The 21,634-nt window shown below is 38.5% G+C and overlaps 2 protein-coding genes across 2 annotated transcripts; both read left to right on the top strand.

Moving 5' to 3' along the window:
• Nucleotides 1–1,534: 1,534 nt before the first annotated feature.
• napab (N-ethylmaleimide-sensitive factor attachment protein, alpha b) lies at nucleotides 1,535–8,925 on the top strand. Its single transcript, XM_080844349.1, has 11 exons — nucleotides 1,535–1,676; nucleotides 3,276–3,355; nucleotides 3,478–3,594; nucleotides 3,691–3,737; nucleotides 5,827–5,904; nucleotides 6,654–6,709; nucleotides 6,799–6,883; nucleotides 7,451–7,555; nucleotides 7,668–7,736; nucleotides 7,844–7,894; nucleotides 8,248–8,925. Exons 1-11 carry the CDS (start codon nucleotides 1,579–1,581, stop codon nucleotides 8,347–8,349), a joined length of 888 nt encoding a protein of 295 aa, XP_080700475.1. The 5' UTR covers nucleotides 1,535–1,578; the 3' UTR covers nucleotides 8,350–8,925.
• Nucleotides 8,926–19,770: 10,845 nt separating this feature from the next.
• Nucleotides 19,771–21,063, top strand: b3gnt2l (UDP-GlcNAc:betaGal beta-1,3-N-acetylglucosaminyltransferase 2, like; the record flags this gene model as incomplete). Its single annotated transcript, XM_080844467.1, has 1 exon — nucleotides 19,771–21,063. One exon carries the CDS (start codon nucleotides 19,771–19,773, stop codon nucleotides 21,061–21,063), a length of 1,293 nt encoding a protein of 430 aa, XP_080700593.1.
• Between the last annotated feature and the right edge of the window lie 571 nt (nucleotides 21,064–21,634).

Raw genomic sequence — 21,634 nt, 5'->3', positions numbered from 1 at the left:
TTACACAGGAGGTGAGTTTCATGACAAGATTATGATCAGAGAGGGATACCAACTCCAGTCGGCTCGAATGCCTCCAGTGACTTAATGTTGAACTGTTTGCTGTTGCTCAACACATTCTTAGCCAGTGACATAGTTCAGATTGTGTAAAAAGTAATATTAAGGTATGTAAACTATTTGGCATGTAAAGTGCTCAAATGTAAAATGTAGCTGCCTATATCAAAAAATGAAGATTCACCGTCAAGCAGAGCTGGTCAAAGGTTTTCTTTGCAAGTACAAGTCAAGTCTCAAGTCTTTCGTCACAAGTCCAAGTTAAGTCTCAAGTCTCTTGATTGTAATGAGCGTTCCATTATCTGCCATCCAATCTGCTTAAAACATGGCATTGCAACTTATATCTAAGTAATTCAAAGCATATACTGTAGGCCTACTATCGTGACCTATTTATGTGATACATCATCACTTTAAACTGGCTATTGCAATATGCAATGCAAAACTGCAATGCAATATGAAGAAAACTCACAACGACGGCTTTGCTTTAAAGTTAATAACTGTATTTTGTCTTATGACATGAGCATCAACATAAAGTGTACACCAAGTATTGTGGTCCTATACTTACAGGTTTTCTCAGTTGCTTTGGTAGGCTACATGTCTCAGATAAGAATTACATTTCTCAAAACATGTCTCCACATCATCTATTCACCTGTCTCATTCTTCTCGATTTGGGAATGCTTTTGCACATTCATGCAAAAGGTTAAGTAGGCTATAATCGTCTGCTGTTTAGTCGTACCCCAAAAAACACCTAGGTATTGATTGTGTAGGTCATGACATGCAAATGGGTTTAAACTAGTTAGTTATCTAGATTAATGAGGATGTATTCAATTTGTTAAAAGGGAAAACATGAGTGTAAAACCTCAGGCCACTAACCATCATCACGACTGGATAACATTGCCTGGTTCTCAAGTAATGTATGTGCCGTTTAAAACGGTCCCATTGTGTTGTTGTATTTGTATACTGTCCAGTCACTTGTTGTAAGTGACATACAATTCCACTTGCTAGAACATAATATTTAGTTAGTTGGAAACATGCAATAATCTGGTATAGTGGTACATTAGTGTGAGTGAGAGACTTCCAGCATATCATTTTATATTGGCAACATGAATAAATAGTGTCTCTTTGGGTAACAAAACATACAAAAGGACTTGCATGTTGGCGGCACTGATATATTCATTGACGTGATTATTTACTTTTGAGGCATAAACTAAGCATTTTAATAGAGTTACGGGCTTTTGCAGGTAATCCATTGCGTCGTCCTGTTTGCACGAACTGTTCCGATAAAGGCACTTTCTGTTTAGAAAATGTTAAGGATGATTTGAGAGATTTAGCATACCTTGGCTACTTACTATTGAGACAAACTGTATAGAAAGGACTCACTTGAACGTAGCATTTAGCTTAACGTTTAGCTCTCCGTTCTCACGTGACTTGGGTGGAAAGCAGTGATGTGGCGGAATCTGTCTTCGGTTTCAACTTCTGTAGCATAGCTGTCTAACTAGCTGGCTAGTGTCTAACAGTTTAGCTGACAAAATGGACAGCTCTGGGAAAGAAAAAGAAGCAACGGCTCTCATGGCAGAGGCTGAAAAGAAAGTAAAATCATCCCAGTCATTCTTTGGATCTTTATTTGGGTAAATATGCATGTGAAATCAGCTTTCGATCTAACTAAAGTTAACTAACTTTTGCTGGCAGTGTTTTTAGCGTACTGCATCCAGATGTCTTAGGGTTGAGAGTTGTTTACGACATTGTCAACGCTATCTAGTTTCCCTCCTTTCTAATTCTTAGAAACATCTTATACACAATTATATAACTCCGCTTTCTAATATATCATATCCACAACGCCAAGCGATATCTGTCGGTTAAGTGGTATCTACTCAAACTAACGTTAGCTACTGCTACCAAAATAAGTTGATTGAGTTAGGACGCAAGCTAGCGATAGTAAGCCTGATGTTGGTTTTAGTGACATATTAGCTATACTTGCCGTTTAGTTACTAATATAATATCTAACTCAAACTGTTACTATTATGATATTATTTGGTCTACAACCGACTCTTACATAGCAACATAAGCTGAACTGCAAATGACTTGTCTAACATTTATCTTAGTCATGCCAGTGAGTGCATTATGCAAGTTAGCATGTTTAATCAACGTGTAGCACACTAAAGGGTTGTGCTGGTTATATGGGTCATCAACAATTAGAATAGATAGATGGTCAAGGCAGGACAATCCTCTTCCTCCTGCTCACGCGTCTGTTTTCTGGCAGGTGAAGTCCTGTAACAACCAAACTATTGTAAAAGCACATTATGTCCCACACTAGCGCACGTACCGAGAATGGTTACATTCCAGTTAAACTGATGCACGTAAGAAAGACATGCATTTGGGGGCTAAATGATCCAGCCTTCACAGTTACCACTTGATTGAAAATGTCAAATAGCACATATATATGAAAACAAATATAATACCCCTTCATGGGATGCCATTCTCCTTCAGGAACCCATTCAGATTTTCTATACTCATGGATGCTTGTCTTTTCTCTAAAATCTTCCTAAACTTTAGGATCTAAAGAGTTATAAGAAATGTATATTCCTAATTACATTGTATGGAGATGTCAATGACATCTAAGATGGGTAGAGTTTAGTTGATAGAACCAAAAAACCACAAATGAAAATGATAATGATGTGTGAAATAAACAAAAAAACTTTGAAAGTACTTTAAATGATAGTAGTCTTAAAATGATTCTCTACTTAATGTAGAAACATAGCACGCTAAGTAGGATAAAAAACATGGGGTGTGATCTGTGAACTAATTTGTGTGAGTGTGTGGATATAAATAAAGTATTACATCATAATTATTGCTTGGTTTTTGCTTAGCCCAGACCTGAATAGAAACAGAGTTGCAACACCATTTACCCCGGTAGACTTTAGGGTATTTCAAACTTGGTGTGTCTCAGTTCCATATACAATAAGTCACCGACAGCTTGATGGACTTTAAGAAAATAGGTAATGAATTTACATTAATATAACACACCTTAAATGGACACAGACAGTATTTTATTAGCTCCAACATTTAAGAGAGAATGTCTAGTACTATAAAGGCAGTTATAAGAAAGTCTTACGTTTGAGCAAAATGTATGACCTTCTAAACACAACTTACTAACTTGGACCGTTGAAACCATGTGAACACTATGTTGTTGATTTTGAAATAGTAATGGCTAATTCATTTATTGATAGGGGCTCATCAAAGCTGGAGGAAGCCTGTGACATGTATGCTAGAGCAGCCAATATGTTCAAGATGGCCAAGAACTGGAGTGGTAAGGATAATACTTGCTTTTACAGTGGAGTTCGCATTGTTCAGTGGCATAGAGATTTATTGCTGAACCTGCGAGACTCTGTTGGTGGTTTATCTCATACACTATTTTCTCATGTTTTTCAGCTGCAGGGAATGCCTTCTCCCAGGCAGCTCTTCTCCATTTGCAGATGCAAAGTAAACATGACGCAGCCACCAACTTCATTGATGCAGGGAATGCTTTCAAAAAAGCTGATCCACAAGGTATTTTTTTTTTGCACTGCGAATGTTGTTGAATGTTACAACCAGACACCTAACAAATTGGGTTTGATGTCTTTGTTTTCTCCTTTCTCTCTACAGAGGCTATAAACTGTCTGAATCGGGCCATTGAGATCTACACAGATATGGTGAGAAACGGAAACATGACTGTCCTGACTAACAGTTTCCATTAAGACGTTTTAAGGATGCACAGAGCATTGCCTATAGTCACAGTGGTTTTGTACATTAAACATAATAGTGATGATTAGAAGCCAAACAGCGTGCAGTAACCTAAAAGTTAAACATTGCCATTGCGGTGAAAATACAACATGATGACGTTAGATGTGTTTTTGTTTAGTTGTACTTAGTCTTTACTACAGCCTTCTTGCAAAACAGGAAGAAGGGTTTACTGTGGTTAAGGGGGAAAACACATCTTTTGACCGCTGACGTGCTTTGTGTAAGCAAAAGTTTGTCTGCAAAGCCTCTTCAAGTTCCTTAAGTATACAGTATCTTCCTTTCTTGAAATGGTAAAGTAACCTAGATAGATGGATACATAGGATACATAGAGTACTTTTATACTTAAAGGATACAGTCAGTACGGTTACATGATGGCATAAACCCGAATTCGGCCAAAGCCCGACTTCTCTATCCATAGGGGGTTAACTGCGTTATCTCACGGTACATGGCAGTGACAAATCCAGATCTTGGCCGCGTCAGTTCAAATCATAATATGATACACATGTATATATGTCTATGGGCAGGATCTCAAGCATGTGCAAAAGTTGTTGTTGTCCAGTTGTAATCTAGTTTAGAGAGTTACATGTGCGCGTTGTCCGATTTCCAGCGTAATCCGATCACTTATCTGGGGGTGTAAATCTGATTTCAGTTGGACACAGGAAATCTAGATTTGGGGCGTTACATGAATTGGATCTTCGATTGAAACCCGACTACGCTCGAAAACTGGACACATGTAACCGCACTGACAATTCACATAAATGAAAAAAAAACATACATAACTTACATAAAAACACACACAATACTATTATACTTTATGAAATAAATTGAATACAAGTAGGATTTAACTCTAAGGCAAGATATTGCTATTAATGTGCAAATTACATGTAAAATGTCTAGCACAGGGGAATCATTGTGGATGTTTATTGCGGTGGGCAGGAATGACGAACTGGAATGGCCCTTATTGCAGCAGAGCTGAAGGAGCCTCAGACTGAGGACACTCTGTTGTCTGACCAGTAGGCTGTGTGGGAAGTGTAGTGTGCAAGATCCTTCTTTTCACAAGCAAATCTAGCAGCTCCAGCTCCTTTATCAGCTTTTTCAGTTTCTGAGAGTTGCTGTCTCTGATGCTGCTGCTCCAACAGATGGCTGCAAAGAAAGTTGCACTTGCCACACCACAACAGAATGGTAGAAAATATTTAACATTGTTTCACCTGTTCAATGACCTAAGCTTGCAACTTCAGCACTTAGAGATAGGGCAGTTCACCAAAACAAAAACAACACATGGCTCGGCGGCGGGTCAAAAAGAGCAGCTTCAGAAAGGACCCCCATTATCCAAGGTTGGCCCTAAGATAGCCCTAGCTTGATTGTGGAATGATGGCTAATATTGTTCTTTTTGTGTGTGCATCTCGTGGTGCTATAAGCTGGCGAGAACAAAAAAATCCATTCTTCTGTGACTTTAACATTTTACCTGTCAATTGTCAAAGGTCAACTGCCATAGCTGCGGCTCAGGGACCTCACATTCCTCATCAAGAAATAGTTGATATTTCCCCCTTGCTCTCCATTTGGCAATGACCTTGCACCCCTGGGGCCTCCTCTTCAACCATTCAGCGTTGGGTTCTCACTCTGGACAGTAGTGTAGATTTGGACAGCGCAATCAGCTGGTCTCAGAGGGATTCAATACCCGCTCTCTCGTTGGCATAGTGACCCGATAGACCTGACAGATCGAAAGTTAAAACTGCAAAAACTATCAGCAGAAATGTGTTAAACTGGACAGTGTCCATATAAGCGTGAATCATCCTTCTGGATACTGTGTTTTTGACAGAAAAAAGTGCAATATAAACAAAAGACAAATACAAAAAACAGGCTGCCAGTAGCACAGCACCATCTTTTATTCCATGCAAGTAATGTGACAATCCACTGTGAATGTTCATAGGAAGATACCATTTGTTTAAAGATAAGTGTTTTGGATTGTCTATCATAATACACTTTAACCTTTTTTTTCAGGGTCGCTTCACCATAGCAGCCAAGCATCATATGACTATTGCAGAAGTATATGAGACAGAACTGGTGGATATTGATAAGGTAAGTTGGTAGATATTTAATTTTTATATTTTGACCCATTTTAGAAATCGCATGTTAAGAAAAAGGATGGTGCATAGTACACGTGACCTGATTAGAAATCCAATGTAGGGTATAATTGCATTATACCGATAATTTTGTAGTTGTCCGTTCCACTCCCTCGCTCTGAATGAGGGTAATACAAAAAAGACTGATTCTGGTCTGATAAGTGAAGGCTAGAAAGTTGACCATTTGTAACCACTCAGCAAAGATTGAAGATACCAAACTGATTGTGTATTGGCCGACATTATCAAATGCAAAGTCAATTCAGATAGATAGGGCATGCAGTAGCAGCACCGCAATGCAGACAACAGGCACATGCAATGCAGGCATGGTATGAAAGTTCTGCAAAATATATATGAACTTATTTTGATATGTATGAACGCTGCTATTAGCCATCCTTGCTAACTCCCACCAGATGTACCCACTGTAGGAGTGTGCTCTGCACTTGCAAAATAATTGGCTGGCTATGTCTTTTTCAGTTTTCTGTCGGGTGGATACATTTGCAGTGTTTTGAAATATTATATTTTGTGCCACGGTGTCCACGTGACTATCCCCTTAAGAACATCTATTGTCGAAATGGCTACCAAGAATGTAAATGTACCTTAGAAAGGATTTCATTGCAGCTTTGAGGAAACTTTTGTTGTCCTAAAGGAGCAATGGGCATGATGGCTTGCAGCCTGTTTATGATTCATGGTCTCTTTGTCTTGTAGGCTATAGCCCATTACGAACAGGCTGCTGATTACTATAAAGGAGAGGAATCTACAAGGTCTGCAATCATTTTCATCTGACTATGGTTAAAGGTTTAAAGTTATATCCTTCACCAATCTTATCTCTCCTTTACTCCTTTTTGTGCAGCTCGGCCAACAAGTGCCTTCTCAAAGTGGCTATATACGCTGCTCAACTGGAGCAGTACCCGAAAGCCATTGAGATATATGAACAGGTAGGTATATAAAATGTTGGTTTCCACAATGTGTGTCTCACCTGAAGCTGAAGATAACTAAATTATAAACTACCCCAGCCTAAGAATAATGGAATAACATCAAACTGTGAAGAAATGTTAGTTTCAGCAGGTGACAATGTGGCAAGTAATGTTTTGACAGCAGCCCTTCTTTAGATGAGCTTTGAGTATTACTTTTCGTTTAAGACATAAAGTAAATAACTAAAATTAATGAATATTAAGAGATACAATAAAAGATGTGTACATATTTTCAAAGATGGAAATGCTCTGCAAACAGAATGATATACTTCAGTTAGCATGCTAAACAGTTAGCGCCTGTAATCTCTTGTAGTACCACTTCTTGGCCATCTTGTAGCAAGGAGTGAGGCAATAATTTAGCCTGCTAGCCAACTGCTACCCAGCCCTGCATATAGAACCCTAATTGTCCATAGAAAATGACATTATGTGAAAATAACTCTCTCAACTGACTTTTATTGTCCTTTCATATCCTTTAGCAGATGCTTTCAAATGTTAAAGTTCTAATGATATTTGTGTAATGTTCCTTTACAGGTTGGAACCAATGCAATGGATAGCACTTTGTTGAAGTACAGTGCGAAAGACTATTTTTTCAAGGCAGCCCTCTGTCACTTCTGTGTTGACATGCTAAATGCCAAGGCATGCCCCTCTTCTGCTTCCTCTTCAGTTATTTAATACAAGCTGTTTTGCTTTCTTGCTCTCCTTCAGACAAACGTTTTATCTTATTGTCTTTTACTGTGATTTTATACAGTTGGCCTTGCAGAAATACGAGGACATGTTTCCAGCCTTTTCAGATTCACGAGAATGCAAACTGCTTAAGGTATACGCATATTTTTTTTAAAGCTGTTATCAAATCCATGAATAACACATTCAGACTATTTCCTGTGTAGCATTTGGAAAGTAATTCTTGTTCCTACATTTTCATAGAAACTTTTGGATGCCTTTGAAGAGCAGAACGTTGATGCCTTTACTGATGCAGTAAGTGAACCAGTATATTGAACCAGGCACATAGTGTTTCAAGATCAGCTTTGAATTTACATTTCTGTTTGTTAATTTAAAGTTGATTTACAGAACAGATGAACATATGATCAGTATGTGTGCTCCTTGGCCCCTGACCAAGGGACTTAAAGCCCTTTGCTCTATTTACTGAGCTGCTGGAATACTGTTTAGCCCAGTAAATTATCTTATAGGTGCTGAAAGTAAACACTGTGATGTAAACATTGATAGTGGATCTTTTACAACCTCTTAAGAAGAAGTATACAATATATAAGTTAGATGTGTGCACTGCGATTGTGTATCTCAGTTCACACTTCGATGTCATGTTTACTCAGGTGAAGGAATATGACACTATCTCACGGTTGGACCAGTGGCTTACAACCATGCTGCTGCGCATCAAAAAAACCATACAGGAAGATGAGAGTGATCTTCGCTAAAGGCTCTCACACACACACTCACAGCTGCCTGCCCAGCTACTCTCATCACTTGCCTTTATCTTTTTGGATCATTCCCAGATTTTGCTCTGTGGCACTTTTTAGTGACTTGCAACTTTTGTGACTGTGTTCTGTCAGTTTTTCAAAAACAGCCTTACGTGCCTTCTGTTTCTGATGAGCCTAGGTTTTTCTTCCTTGAAAGAGTATCTTCCCAGAGCCTCTTATTCATTAGTGCTCGAAAGGAGGTCTCAGCACAGACCCTAAAGAACACTAACTTTCTTCGATGGAAATCTGTTGCCAGGGTGAGCAGTGCCTTCAATCATGCATAGCTGCAGCACACTGTTGGGAACTTCATAGTAGCTCTGAGAAGCTTTGTTATGTATTATCTGACAAGCAGACATAGGTCTGAGCACAGCATAATTGTCTATAAAACGTTCTTGTTTGTATGTTTGTATTCCATAATGTACTTATTTTATTTTTTTGCCACAGGGTGGTAATCATAAATTGCTGAAACAGTCAACTTTGACATTTTATGTGATGGATTTGATTGAAACAATTAAAAAGGAAAAACTAATGAAATGGTATGATGCATAAGCTTTGTAAAATAGAATGCGTATGGATAGTTTTTGCTTACTGTTTGTCAATGCCAAATTGTTCTCATGCTCATGTCACATGTTTTACAGGTTTTTCTTGTTTTTTTTTGTGGTGAATATTTTAACGGCTTGTGCTGTGGTCATTTGATATAATTCAACAGCAAAATTGCAGAAGAACTGGAAGAGAGTGGTTTCCTCCTCATGCTATTCAAGAGATTTTAGTTTTCTATACTTACCAAACTCAGATAGATTTAATGAAATATGCAATGATGCCATAATATTAAACATATTCAGAGTAAATTCAGTGTGTCTGATAAACCAAGTTTAACATTGTGCAAATGTTATCTCCCGATTTCATGATGCCACTCATAGATTCAAGACACCCAGTAGCAGAGACCGCAAAGTGAACCCAAAACATCAGTGAACCTCCTCCGTGTTTGACTGATGGGACAGTATTGTTTTCTTTGAAAGTCTCACTTTTTTAAAAACAAAAAGTTTATGAGATTCGCCAAAAACCTCTAATTTAGTCTCATCTGTCCATAGGACAATCTCCCAAGAGGAGTTTAGCTTGTCCAGGTGTGTTACATGTGTATACCAAAACATGCTTTAATTTCACAATTATTTTGACAAAATGGGGTGTTAATTGATAGAAATGGAAGGATGCTAACATAACGTACTACAACTGTATCGCATCAGGCAACATTAAGTGGTGGGCTTATAGAGCTACCTATATTTCGAAGAGAGCTATGCACCATGCCCTTTAGAATGTTTTTGTTTTGTTCTGTTTAACTTGGAAGGACGTCGGGGCGTAGGGCTTGGACACTTGTGCCGTCAGCTGTGTGCTCGCATGACATCGTTTCATTGATAAGCGTTAGGTGTCAGCTTTCAGGAAGAACATATTATTTTCAGAACCTTTGTTTGTGAAGGGGAGGGGCCGAGTTGTGGGAGCGCTGTCTATCTCAGATTTGGCTTAAGTATCTTTCCGCCCGCCAAGTCTACAGGTGTGAAGCCGAAGTCGCCTGCTTCTGTCTTCAGGAACCCTAAATGAAGCACATTGGGTGTCTGACTAAATAATATGTGGGAAGAATGAAGACATGCTGTCTAAACAGTCTCATTACAGATACCAAAACAGGTAAGCAATTCGATTTACTTTCATCAATCATCTAAATATGTGTTTTATTTGAACTGATTCTTTCAACTCAGAATTACCGAGACACAAGCAGAACCCGTTACTTTAGGCTGCAAACTCAATCGGATTTTGAAAAATATAGGATTTCTTGAATATCTATAGTTCAGAGAGGGAAGTCATAGACCTGGAGATCATTACCCTGCTAGTGAGATTAATATTTCACACCCGTGGTCGCATGGCTCGCTTCCTGAAACTGAGTGTTAGCTCTCAGTCACTGAGATGAAACTGAGTGTTAGCTATTACTTCTGGCATTTTATTTTCTGCATTCATTTTTCTCAAGGTGTTCTTTAGATGTTAACCTGTAGAAATCCCCAGGCTCGCATCACTGCAACCCCACCGTAGTAACAAGTCCCGTCAACTCCCTCTTGCCTTTCCTCGAATAATTAATCTATTGGGACGTAGGGGTTCTTCCAACACTCGGGCAAAATTATCGTTATATAGGCCTACTTAAAGTCTGTTCACTTGGGCAATGGTTATTTTAAAAGAAACGAAGTGACTTGTTAAACCGGTTACACCTGCCAACCTGTTAAACCTGTCTCACCTGCCAACCCGCTTACAGTGTACCCTTAGGATGTTAAAAAAGCACGTACCATTCTTATAAATTACCAGTAGCCTAATTGCCCTAACACAGAATCGAGTATGTTTAGTGTAATTTTAAGATATACGTGCGCGGGATGAAAATGAGCCCCAGTTAGCTATGACAGGTTAGCTTAGATGTGTCTCACTAAAATGTAGTGGTATGGAAGGCTACAAATATCCACCCAGCCTCCCACTTGATGCTCCCAGTTCACACACACACATATGGGCCGCCGTTTGTAAAATGTTGCACGTTCTAAAATTCTGCTCAGTTTTGTTAAATTTAGCATTATTATATGGGGGGAAAAAAGCACGACAATATTCAAATGTCACTTTTTCAAACATTTAGAGAGAAATTCATGCAATAACTTTTCCAAGGATCATTTTTGGCAGCAACATAAAGTTGTTAAATAATATGAATCTTTCATCAAAATGTTAATGTTAAATGTTTTATATATATATATATATATATATATATATATGTAAATGTTAAAGGCACCCAGTGCAACTTTCGAGGCAAAAATAAACATTCAATTTCTAGTCTTTTTTACACGTAGTAAGTTTCAATAACTCCATACCATTACATATCGACATTCAAGGAGCAAAGATGAGACGTCGTTGTGTGGTGAGAACTGATAGAAAATTGTAAACAACAACAATCTTTATTTATTGCTGCCACCAATAAATAAAGCAGGATTCCCGTCGGAAATTCCCGTCGGAGTTTTCCGATGAGTCCCGAATGCTTCCGGAGATTCTAACACGCAAGGCAGTGCTGTCTGTTCTAAGGTATTTGCTGAACGTTACACAATGATATTCCGCAAATGTGGCCCATGCATTGAATACAGTTGTTAGTACTTTCATGCCTGTAATTGAATACAGTTGTTAGTACTTACAAAATTAATTATTATTATTATTATCTGTCCAACAGCACAAGTGCAAGTTCGCTGTCCCCCTTCACCCCGAGCTTCTCGCTTAGCTTCCTCCATTCGTCAAATGTGTCGCCCAAGAGCACACGACACCCATATGCTTCTTATGAAACTTCTGTTTTTTTCTGTGGTGTCGTGAAAACACAAGGTCGACCACGCTTTCTCTTCGTCTTCGTCTCGGAACAACTTAGATCCGCCATCATGAAATAGAACCATGCGCTCGCAAATAGTGAAGTCACGCGTTCGGGAAAACTCAGAGAATTGCCGACGGGAATCCTGCTTTATTTATTGGTGGCACCAATAAATAAAGATTGTTGTTATTTTCTATCAGTTCTCACCACACAACGACGTCTCATCTTTGCTCCTTGAATGTCGATATATAATGGTATGGAGTTATTGAAACTTACTACGTGTAAAAAAGACTAGAAATTGAATGTTTATTTTTGCCTCGAAAGTTGCACTGGGTGCTTTTAAATGTAAATATTAAATATATAAACGTAAATGTTTAATGTTATAAATAAATGTTAAATGTAAATACAAATATCAAGTGCTAAATGTATATGTTAAATGTAAATGTATATGTTAAATGTAAATGTAAGGTTCATTCTGCATGTCAGATTTGACGACAGAACATTACAATATTTACGGTAATTCATCGCTTTCAGTCACGGTAGTACAATGGGTACCTTGCGGGCTGCGGGCAAAAAGAACAGCTGAACAGCGAAGATGTCGACCCAGTGGACATCTTCGAGCATCGCAGCCTACTCAATTACGATCGCCATCAAACACAGTTTATACCACAATAGCCAGACAGAGATATCTAGAAAAATTCATTTTGGGAACTTGTAATCCCTTTACTGCACCCGCTGATATTTTTATTTCTATAACGTTGTCGAAGTCCCTGCCTGAGCTCCAGTTTGGAGATATTTACATCTAATAGAAAATCCGTCCCCCTACACACCGCAAAAAACTGAAAGCCTACAAAAGCACAGAGAGTTATTTAATTTTCAGAAGGGGATGGGTTCATTACGATTTTGTGTGGAAGGTGAAAAAAAAAAAAAAAAAAAAAACGTTTTCATTATCAGAGCAAAGATGATCGCCATTGAATAGTTAGCTACCAGCTAGCAAGCTACATGCTGTTAGAGGGCAGCCTTTACCCAACCCAATGGTATCATTTGACACAATGTCCTGGTTAACACAAGTAAAACCACCTGGTCTGGCGAATGCCAACCGAAATTACGTTCCCATATATTTTCTACTGGCATTGTAGTATTACCAGTTGGATGACGAAATACAGTAGCCAAGCCTACTAACTTAGGTAGGCTAACTTGTCGCAACCTCACAGCAGAAGCCCGATAATCCAATTGTAATCGTGTTGATGCATTGTTTCTTGACTTTATTTCTTGATCTTTTCCCCTTTAAGGTAGTTATTCTGATAAATGAGGCAACCAAAACAGGGTTACTGCTTTTATTGCAAGCTCCAAAGATGAGGCTACTTTACTGCTTGTCTAAGAAAAGTTGACCCAGAATCAGCTGGCTTTAAACAGCCAACCGAGCAAGTCAGACCATTTTAAAGCGGAGATATTAAATAATCTTGAATAAAAAATTCCTTTATAAGTCAGTTCCTTTATAAGTTCCAATGGTAGACAGGTGTGAAGTTTATTTCTTGCCCGCAAGCTTGCAACTCTGACATGACATGAAACCTATGAAAGCCAATTACAGTAAATATTGAAAGGTTCAGTCTTCAAGTCTGACATGTAGACTGAACATTTAACATTTACATTTACCATTTAACACTAATATTTAACATTTATATATAACATTAAACATTTACGTTTATATTTAACATTTACGTTTACATTTAACATTTACATTTATATATAACATTTACATTTATATATAACATTTACATTTAACATTTAACAGTAACATTTAGATGAAAGATTTATTTTACTGAACAACTTTGTGTTACTGCCAAAAATTATCCTTGGAAAAGTTATTGCATGAATTTACATAAATTTCTCTCTTAATGTTTGAAAAAGTTACATATGAATATTGTCGTGCTTTTTTACCCATATTACAATGCTAAATTTGCCAAAACTGAGCAGGATCTTAGAACGTGCAACATTTTACAAACGGCGCGCCATACACACACACACACACACACACATACAGTATTTGTATAAGTAGAGCTCAGATCTCCACCTGACATGCTCTCCCCTAAACTGAAGACCTCTAAATGAGGGAATGTATAGCCTGGGGCAAAACCCTGATTCAAATGCAGTGTGTAACTGGGATACACTTTAGTGGCAAAACCTTCATTTGAAAAAAAGAAAAAAACAACCAAACAGATATGGCATGCTGTAAAATACTGGCCACCAGAAATCATAATTACAGACATGTGGTTATGGAGTTGACATCACAAGTACCTTCTTATTGGTACAGGATTACTCTTATAAACGATATCAACTGTTCATGTACAAATAAATAATGTTGTTAATGCAAGACGGCCAGACATGTTACCAGATTGATGAAAAAAATGCCAGGCTGAACGTTATGGAATAGAATAGTAAATATTGCGGAATGTACGATCTGACACCATACAATTATTATAAGACCTCCAATATAACAAAGCAGTATAAGTTAATGGCACAATATAGGCATAGCACCTGAGGTGATGGATGGTTAATGAATGAACAGTTTATTACTACAATAAATGGTAAGCCTCAATGTTATCAGTATCAACCAAACTGAAGGTAATGGAAAAGTTCAACTGAGAAAAATACAAATTGAATAGGGGATACATTGAAATATAGGCAACTAGTTTTGGTATAATTTTCAAGTTAAAGAAGCATTCCGGATCAATTGCTATTGGCTAACGATATGCTACCGGCTAAAACTTATCTTACATATGCTAGCAGCGTCAGGCAATCTTACATTTAGCAGTTATATGCCTATGGACCCTGGTATGGCAATGGCACGGAGGCGATTCTCCATATTAAAAGTCATTGTAGCGCCCCAATTTTTTTCAAGCTGTTATTTTAAAGGCACCCAGTGCAACTTTCGAGGCTTAAAAATAAACGTTCAATTTCTAGTCTTTTTACACGTAGTAAGTTTCAATAACTCCATACCATTACATACCGACATTAAAGCAGCAAAGATGAGACGTCGTTGTGTGGTGAGAACTGATAGAAAATCGATAACAACAACAATCGCCGCCATTTTCTTTATTTTTTGGTAACCTACAATAAATAAAGCTGGTTCCAGTCAATGGAAAAATGGCTTCTCCCCACCGGCGATTGTTGTTGTTTACGATTTTCTATCAGTTCTCACCACACAACGACGTCTCATCTTTGCTCCTTGAATGTCGATATGTAATGGTATGGAGTTATTGAAACTTACTACGTGCAAAAAAGACTAGAAATTGAATATTTATTTTTCATTGAATGTTTACATAAAGTTGCACTGGGTGCCTTTAAGGTAAAACTGCTTATCCTAACCCTAACCCTGAAGTATAATTGCATACTGTTACTTTAATTCTGATAGTACAATTTATGGTCATGTGAAGGACAGATAATCAATCCAGTCATTCCCACTAGCTACCCAGGCTATGCAATATGTGGCTCTGCAGTCCAGGGCACACCACCTGCAAAAAAATAAAGAAAAACTTTCATAACAAGGTATCATCACCACTTTACATGCTAACATGCTAGCATTCTTCTCTCAGATTTGCATGTTAAGATACATATTTTATTGTCAGTTTGTATTGCCTCTTCTCATTCATTGAGATGCACGTGACAGAAATGACTGCCAAGAGTAATTCTTTCCTTTGGTGGAATAGACTGTGGGGACATTGGCAAGAACAACATAATAAACTACATTGGAAATTGGTGCAGCCAGTCGGCTGATGAATCAGCTACTGGTTTAACAAACCAAAGTTGCACTTGCATGTACAGGGTTTTTTTTTAAATGAGAGATGACAGGTCTCAAGTAATGATATTTAGCGTGTACGTTTTTCTGTTTTTGTTTCTGCCGTAATCTTCTTTTGTATTTTTTTTTCGAAAAGGCTTTGTCTTAGGATGGGAGGGGGACCTATTTATCTGGACAAAGGCGTTTACAACCCCCTCTGCATATTCAGAATGTGCAAAGTTCATATCTCTCCCACTGTCACCTTTGGATTCCACAGCAATAGAGTCATGAAAGTTAGATGGCCATTTACTGTAATTGCTGGCTTAAGCCTTTTATGCATAGAGCACACCCCAAACCTAAGAGAATAAGCTCAAGTGACCAAAGCAGGTACGCTGGAGCAGTACATAATTTGCTCATTTTCCAGCACAAGTGCAAAACTATTTTTTTGTTGAAATACAAGCTGCATCGATTATTGCATTGTTCATAGAAAGTCATAATTGTGACAAGAAAAAGCTTTTTCTCTTATAAAAAATAGAGAAGGTAATTCATCTGTTCATTTTCTTTAATTATCAAACACAAAGTAGGAAGTGATTTGAGACTCTGAGTAGCTCAAATGTTTTTAATATCGAGATGCATCGATAATGATTTTATCGTTTAAGGATTGATAATCGAATAAGAATCGATAATTGGTTTAAAATTGATAATCGGTTTAAAATCGAATCGTTGACCTCTGAATCGAATCGAAGCGAATCATGAGGTGCCAAGTTCCCACCCCTAATGCCTATTAGAGGTGCACAGCAACATAATTATCTGGTAACGCAATTAGCGTGCTTTCAAAGTATCAAATGTATTTATTATATGTATTTATTTAGCGTATAATTAATTATGAAATATATTTCCACATTTTCATACTGTAGCCTACATACACTTGACATCTCTCTCTCTCTGTCTTTTTTTTTTTTTTTTTTAACGGGACAGTTTTATGAACGGTCTGATAAGTCTCTTAATGGAATAATGATCATTGCTTTGTCTAACTGAACTGTATGCTGCCAGTTCACACAAAGGCCACCAGCTGATGCCAACGTCTGATGATGAAGGGGCTGCCCACGCGCCCTAAATCACAAGTCTAAACTGAATGAAGCATGTATCCTACTCGTCTGTCACCAGCACATGGCTATCTCCTAAACTTGTTTCTGTCTGTTTAAATAATCATGAAATTCTTGGTAGTGTGTTAGTTCACGGCAAGTCAAAATTCCATGAAACCTATAGTTACGATTTATTTTTTGGCTTTTTTGCCTTTAATCGATAGTGAAGTAAAGAGTTGGACAGGAAATGAGAGGGAGAAGAGATGGGGAGTGGACAGGAGAAATGACATCGGGTCGGATTCATACCCGTGTCCTCCATGGGCGCCAAGCCCGAATGTGGTCGGGGCTGCTGCTTGCGCCACAGTGACCCCCAATATTGTCTTGTTTTAATGAAGGCGATGAACAGATACAGCGACAGGTGACAGGTAATGTGACAGCTGATGTATATCTTTAGGGGTTTAAGTTTGTATGGGGGTTTAAAAGAAATCTGCACATGACATTGACACCTGACTCGGTTAAATGTTGACTCAGTGTGGCGACTGCAGAATATAGCGATTTACATTTAGCACAGGGGTTTTTAACCGGGGGGCCGCGACAGCATTGCAGGGGGTCTGCAACAGGAGCCTTTGTTGATCAGTTCACCATTGAATTTTATTATTTTTATAAATTCGCTTTGATATTTTAACACATTTCCAGATTACTCTTGAATATCGTGAAAAATATCGAAGAAGTAACACTGTCAGGTGCTACAGGCAGAAAATCATTAATTGTAAATTAAACTACTAGTTAGTGAGAACAAAGTCAAGTTTAAAGCAGAATGTGTGTTTTTTATCTTGTGGTATATGATGATATGAACAGTGGTTGAGGTATGTCAGTGATGTAGCTGTCTTTTTTCCGAAAAAATAACGCACAACCTCGGTTAGAAGAAATATCGGTTTACATACCGTAATCTGTGCTTTCCTGAAAAACGTATTAAGATTTGGGTACATCCCTAATGCATACTACATATATGTTATTGTACCTGAGCTACAGTAACTATACTATTAAACCTGAGTGTTGTGTAACTTTAAAAAATAATCAGGCTGTGTCAGAATTACCAGTGCCTGGTCCCTGACTCTCGGGTTAAGAACAGTGTAAATGAAGGCACGATAAATGTGTGTAGAAATTAAGAAATTATTATAAAATGACTTTAATTGTATCTTTTGGTGGTTGCTAAGGTGTTGGTGTGCTGTGGTACTAATGATGGTCACTAGAGTGTTGCTATAGTGGTTGAGGTTGCTGTTATGGTGGTTACTAGGGTGATGCTATGGTGGTTGCTAGGATGTTGGTAGGGTTTTCTTGAGCAGTCAAAGAAGCTGCTAAGGGGGTCCCTAAGGTGTTGCTATGGTTGTTGAAGTGGTTAACGAGGTGATTGTTAGGATTTTAAAAGTGTTTGCTAGGCTGTTACTAGGGTAGTTGAAGCTGTTATTAGGGTATTACTGTGGTTGTTTATGTGATATCTCCATTGGTTGCAAGGGTGTGAATATGATGACTGAAGTGACTAAAAGTTGCAGTTTAATAAGGAGAGGGTCAGAGGCAGAGAGAGCATTCTTCCATTCACTTCAATAGAGAAATAGAGTGATGGAAAAGCACAGGAGACAGGAACGAGGGGGTCTTTCATAAAGCTGGGTTATAAGCACAGTATGTGTGAAAGTTGACTTGGAACAGTGACGATATTGCATAAACAAGGAGAAGTGATGCCATAAAACATGTGGAGTCATAATAAAACGTGAGAATAACAATAGTGCAATACTTGTTATTCGTTCATTAATAGTTCCTATTATAAGAGCATTAATCACCTAAAGCACACCTGCTCAACCTTACCTGCAGCTCCACTCATTTTCCCTGTCCCAGTAGATTTGTTATGAGAAAATGTAATAATGCAGACTGCATTTGTTTAGTTAATTCTAATCTATGTATCCTTTCATATGTGCGACATATTGTTATATTTTATATTCTGTTCGTTATAGTTTTATTTTATTTCATTATAATTTCTATATATGTATATTTTTCCTTTTTTTGTCTACTCTGTATGCCTTTCCGTGGGCTCCTGGGCTCCTGGGCTCCTGTTTTATTAGTATTATTATGAATTATATTATTATTTATAATAACAATAACAATCAAATAATTAAAATGTATGTTATACATGTTAATGTATTAACCTTTAACATGTAGTTGAAATAAATGAAAACAATCTGAATGTTACTCACCTGCAGGTTAGAAGAGGACAACTCCAGCAAGGGGTCTGTCAGCAGGGGGAGACATTGATGCATCCTTGACACAAAATCAAGGTAATCATGTATATCATGCTCCCAAACACATTTATACTTTAATAGATCTGTGATGAGTCAACGTGATTAATACACAAATCAGATCTCAGATCAGAGATGCAGGAGTAGGAGGCAGCCAAAGTTGCACTACCTCCAGTAGAAAAGAGGGAGGTCATTTTGCCATGGGTGGTCTGTTACCTTTGTGAACAATGATTTCACCGCCCCTACGAGTCTTTGATATCAGATGTTCAGGAACTCACATTCTGTCACAATTCTTAAAACATGCAAATAGCAAGTTCTTATGGTTTAAAGTGAGCATGATTGTAAACATAATGTTAATCACAAATTATTTATGTATAACTAATCATATTTTCATGTAGTTTTATCATAATAAACCATGAACGCAAACTTGGCAAGTCAGGATCCAGTCTGATTAATCTTCATAAACAAGAATACACCGTGAGGAAGAACACTGAAAACAATACAAAAAAAACGTATTGATATAAATAGTCGTTTGTCTGTCCTGGGATCCGTAACTAATGCTGGACAGGTGACATACTATAGGAACAGAATAACTTTATAATCAGTGAACATTTTCTTGTTTCTAACACAGATGGATCTAATGACCTGCAGAATCAGGAAGAATATCCATGATATGAATATCCATCTGCCCAGCCACTCTAGCTCATTACACATCAAGGTTCACTTTGTGTAATACACTGGGGTTTGGGGAGCCCCTTCACATTTTTCCAACTTTGTGTGTCAAAGTTGTACAATTTAAAACTCTGCAGTGAGCACTTGATCACCCTGACTTCTGTATTTGTCCCGTCAATCTACATGGCTGTTTTTCACAGAATGACAAGCTATAGCAGATTATTTGCTGCTACCTTAATGACTTGCACTGTTCTTGTGATCATTTACTCAACCTTAACCCTGGAGGTGGCTGAAACTCACTGTGACTCACCAGATATTTCTGTGAAGCCTGTCACTGATCACCCATCCTTTAGAGTAAGAGCTGCTACAGCAGATGTAACACAAAACCAAGTCCAAATTTCTCATGTGAGGACATTAGCGATCCAGGTTTCCCCTGGATTTAGAAGTGCTATTCCACAGAACAGTGCTTTCTGGAACAGGAAGCTCCACTCTGGTCTCCAAAAGTTGGATAGTGCAGGGAATTTGACACAACCAGATAACAATGGCAACAAAATGCCAGAGAGTACAGAGTCTCTACGAACCAACATAGTAGATTTCGATGCCTACCCGTCACTCTACAAGGATTTTTTGCGTAGCATGGATTTCCGCAGCCCTGACTTTCTGATTAATCAGCCCAACAAGTGCACTTCACGTGGCAAGCCTGACCAGGTAACTCTTCTCTTAGGTATAAAGTCTGTTGCACAGAATTTTGAACAGCGTCAAGCGGTTAGAGAGACATGGGGGAAAGAAGCGGTTTATGAAGACAGTTTGCTGGTACGCAGAGTGTTTCTCTTGGGACGTAGTGGATTGGATGATCCTGACCTCACAGGTCTCTTATCCTTTGAAGCACAGGTATTTGGAGATCTGCTTGTTTGGGACTTTGTTGACTCATTTTTCAACCTCACTCTAAAGGAACATGTATTTATCAAGTGGTCTCTCCAGCACTGTCCTCAGGCCTCCTTTATTTTCAAGGGTGATGATGACGTTTTTGTCAATACAAAAGCTATTCTTAAATACCTCAAGTCACTGGAGCCTGCCAAAATGTCCAAATTATATGTTGGCCAGATAATATCACAAGCCTCACCTCACCGTGATCCTAGAATAAAGTACTATGTCCCACCAACCTTCTACGATGGACCCTATCTGCCCTATGCCGGTGGTGGTGGCTTCGTCTTCTCAGGTGCTCTGCTAGAGTCCCTCTTCAGCATCTCATGGTGTATCCCCTTTCATCCCATTGACGATGTCTACTCAGGGATGTTATTCCATGCACTTGGTATATCTCCAGAGGTCCACTTAGGGTTCCAGACCTTTGACATCAAGGAGCAGGACCGGGGGAATCCATGTGTGCACAGAAATCTGCTTGTGGTGCACCGGAGAAGTCCACAGCAGGCTATACGGCTTTGGCGGAGCATGGAGAGCCCTCTCCTTACTTGTTAAAGCCAATGTCTAGGCTTAGTCTCACTAAATTGGAGTAGAACGGGTTATTGGTGAAGATCATGTCATGAGTTGGAACATTTTGGCCTCTAGAGGCCGCCAAAAAGACTCTTTGCCTGGTGTCTTATCTTTACTTCCTGTCTTTGTTTCCCCGCTATTTCCGTATTCACCTGCTCGTCAGTGAGTCATGTTACTGATGTAACTGCAAAATAGCTATTCTACTGTTATTCTGTATCATTTATATCTAACATATATTGATGTTTCCTGCTCTGATTGGCTGTTGCCTGGTTGTTATTGTGTGAGCAAATATATGTAGGTGACTGATGGAACTGGAAATATTGCTATTCTGTTGTTGTAAGACACTAAGGCCCAATCCCATTTCTAATCTCCACCCCTACCCTTACCCCTACCCCTTGGCCCTCGCCTTTTCAAACGGAGCCATAACGTAGGGGTAGTCGAAGGGGTTTAAACTCTAGCCCTACGAATTGGGATAGCCCTTCAACACTTACGTACGTCATCAGTACGCTGCGTCAGCTGTTACGTTACCGGAGAGCGACAGCTGTCACTCACCAGA

The sequence above is a fragment of the Sprattus sprattus genome (genome assembly GCF_963457725.1).
Source record: "Sprattus sprattus genome assembly, chromosome: 9".
NCBI lineage: Eukaryota > Metazoa > Chordata > Actinopteri > Clupeiformes > Clupeidae > Sprattus > Sprattus sprattus.
Note: the sequence above shows the minus strand (reverse complement) of the source record. Positions and strands in the feature narration are given on the sequence as shown.

Bases quoted from the DNA above. Each gene is read 5' to 3' on its own strand.
- napab (XM_080844349.1), top strand. From the start codon at position 1,579: ATGGACAGCTCTGGGAAAGAAAAAGAAGCAACGGCTCTCATGGCAGAG. The intron at 7,556-7,667 runs GCATGCCCCTCT...GATTTTATACAG, and splicing joins TTGACATGCTAAATGCCAAG to TTGGCCTTGCAGAAATACGA. The intron at 7,895-8,247 runs GTAAGTGAACCA...ATGTTTACTCAG, and splicing joins TTGATGCCTTTACTGATGCA to GTGAAGGAATATGACACTAT.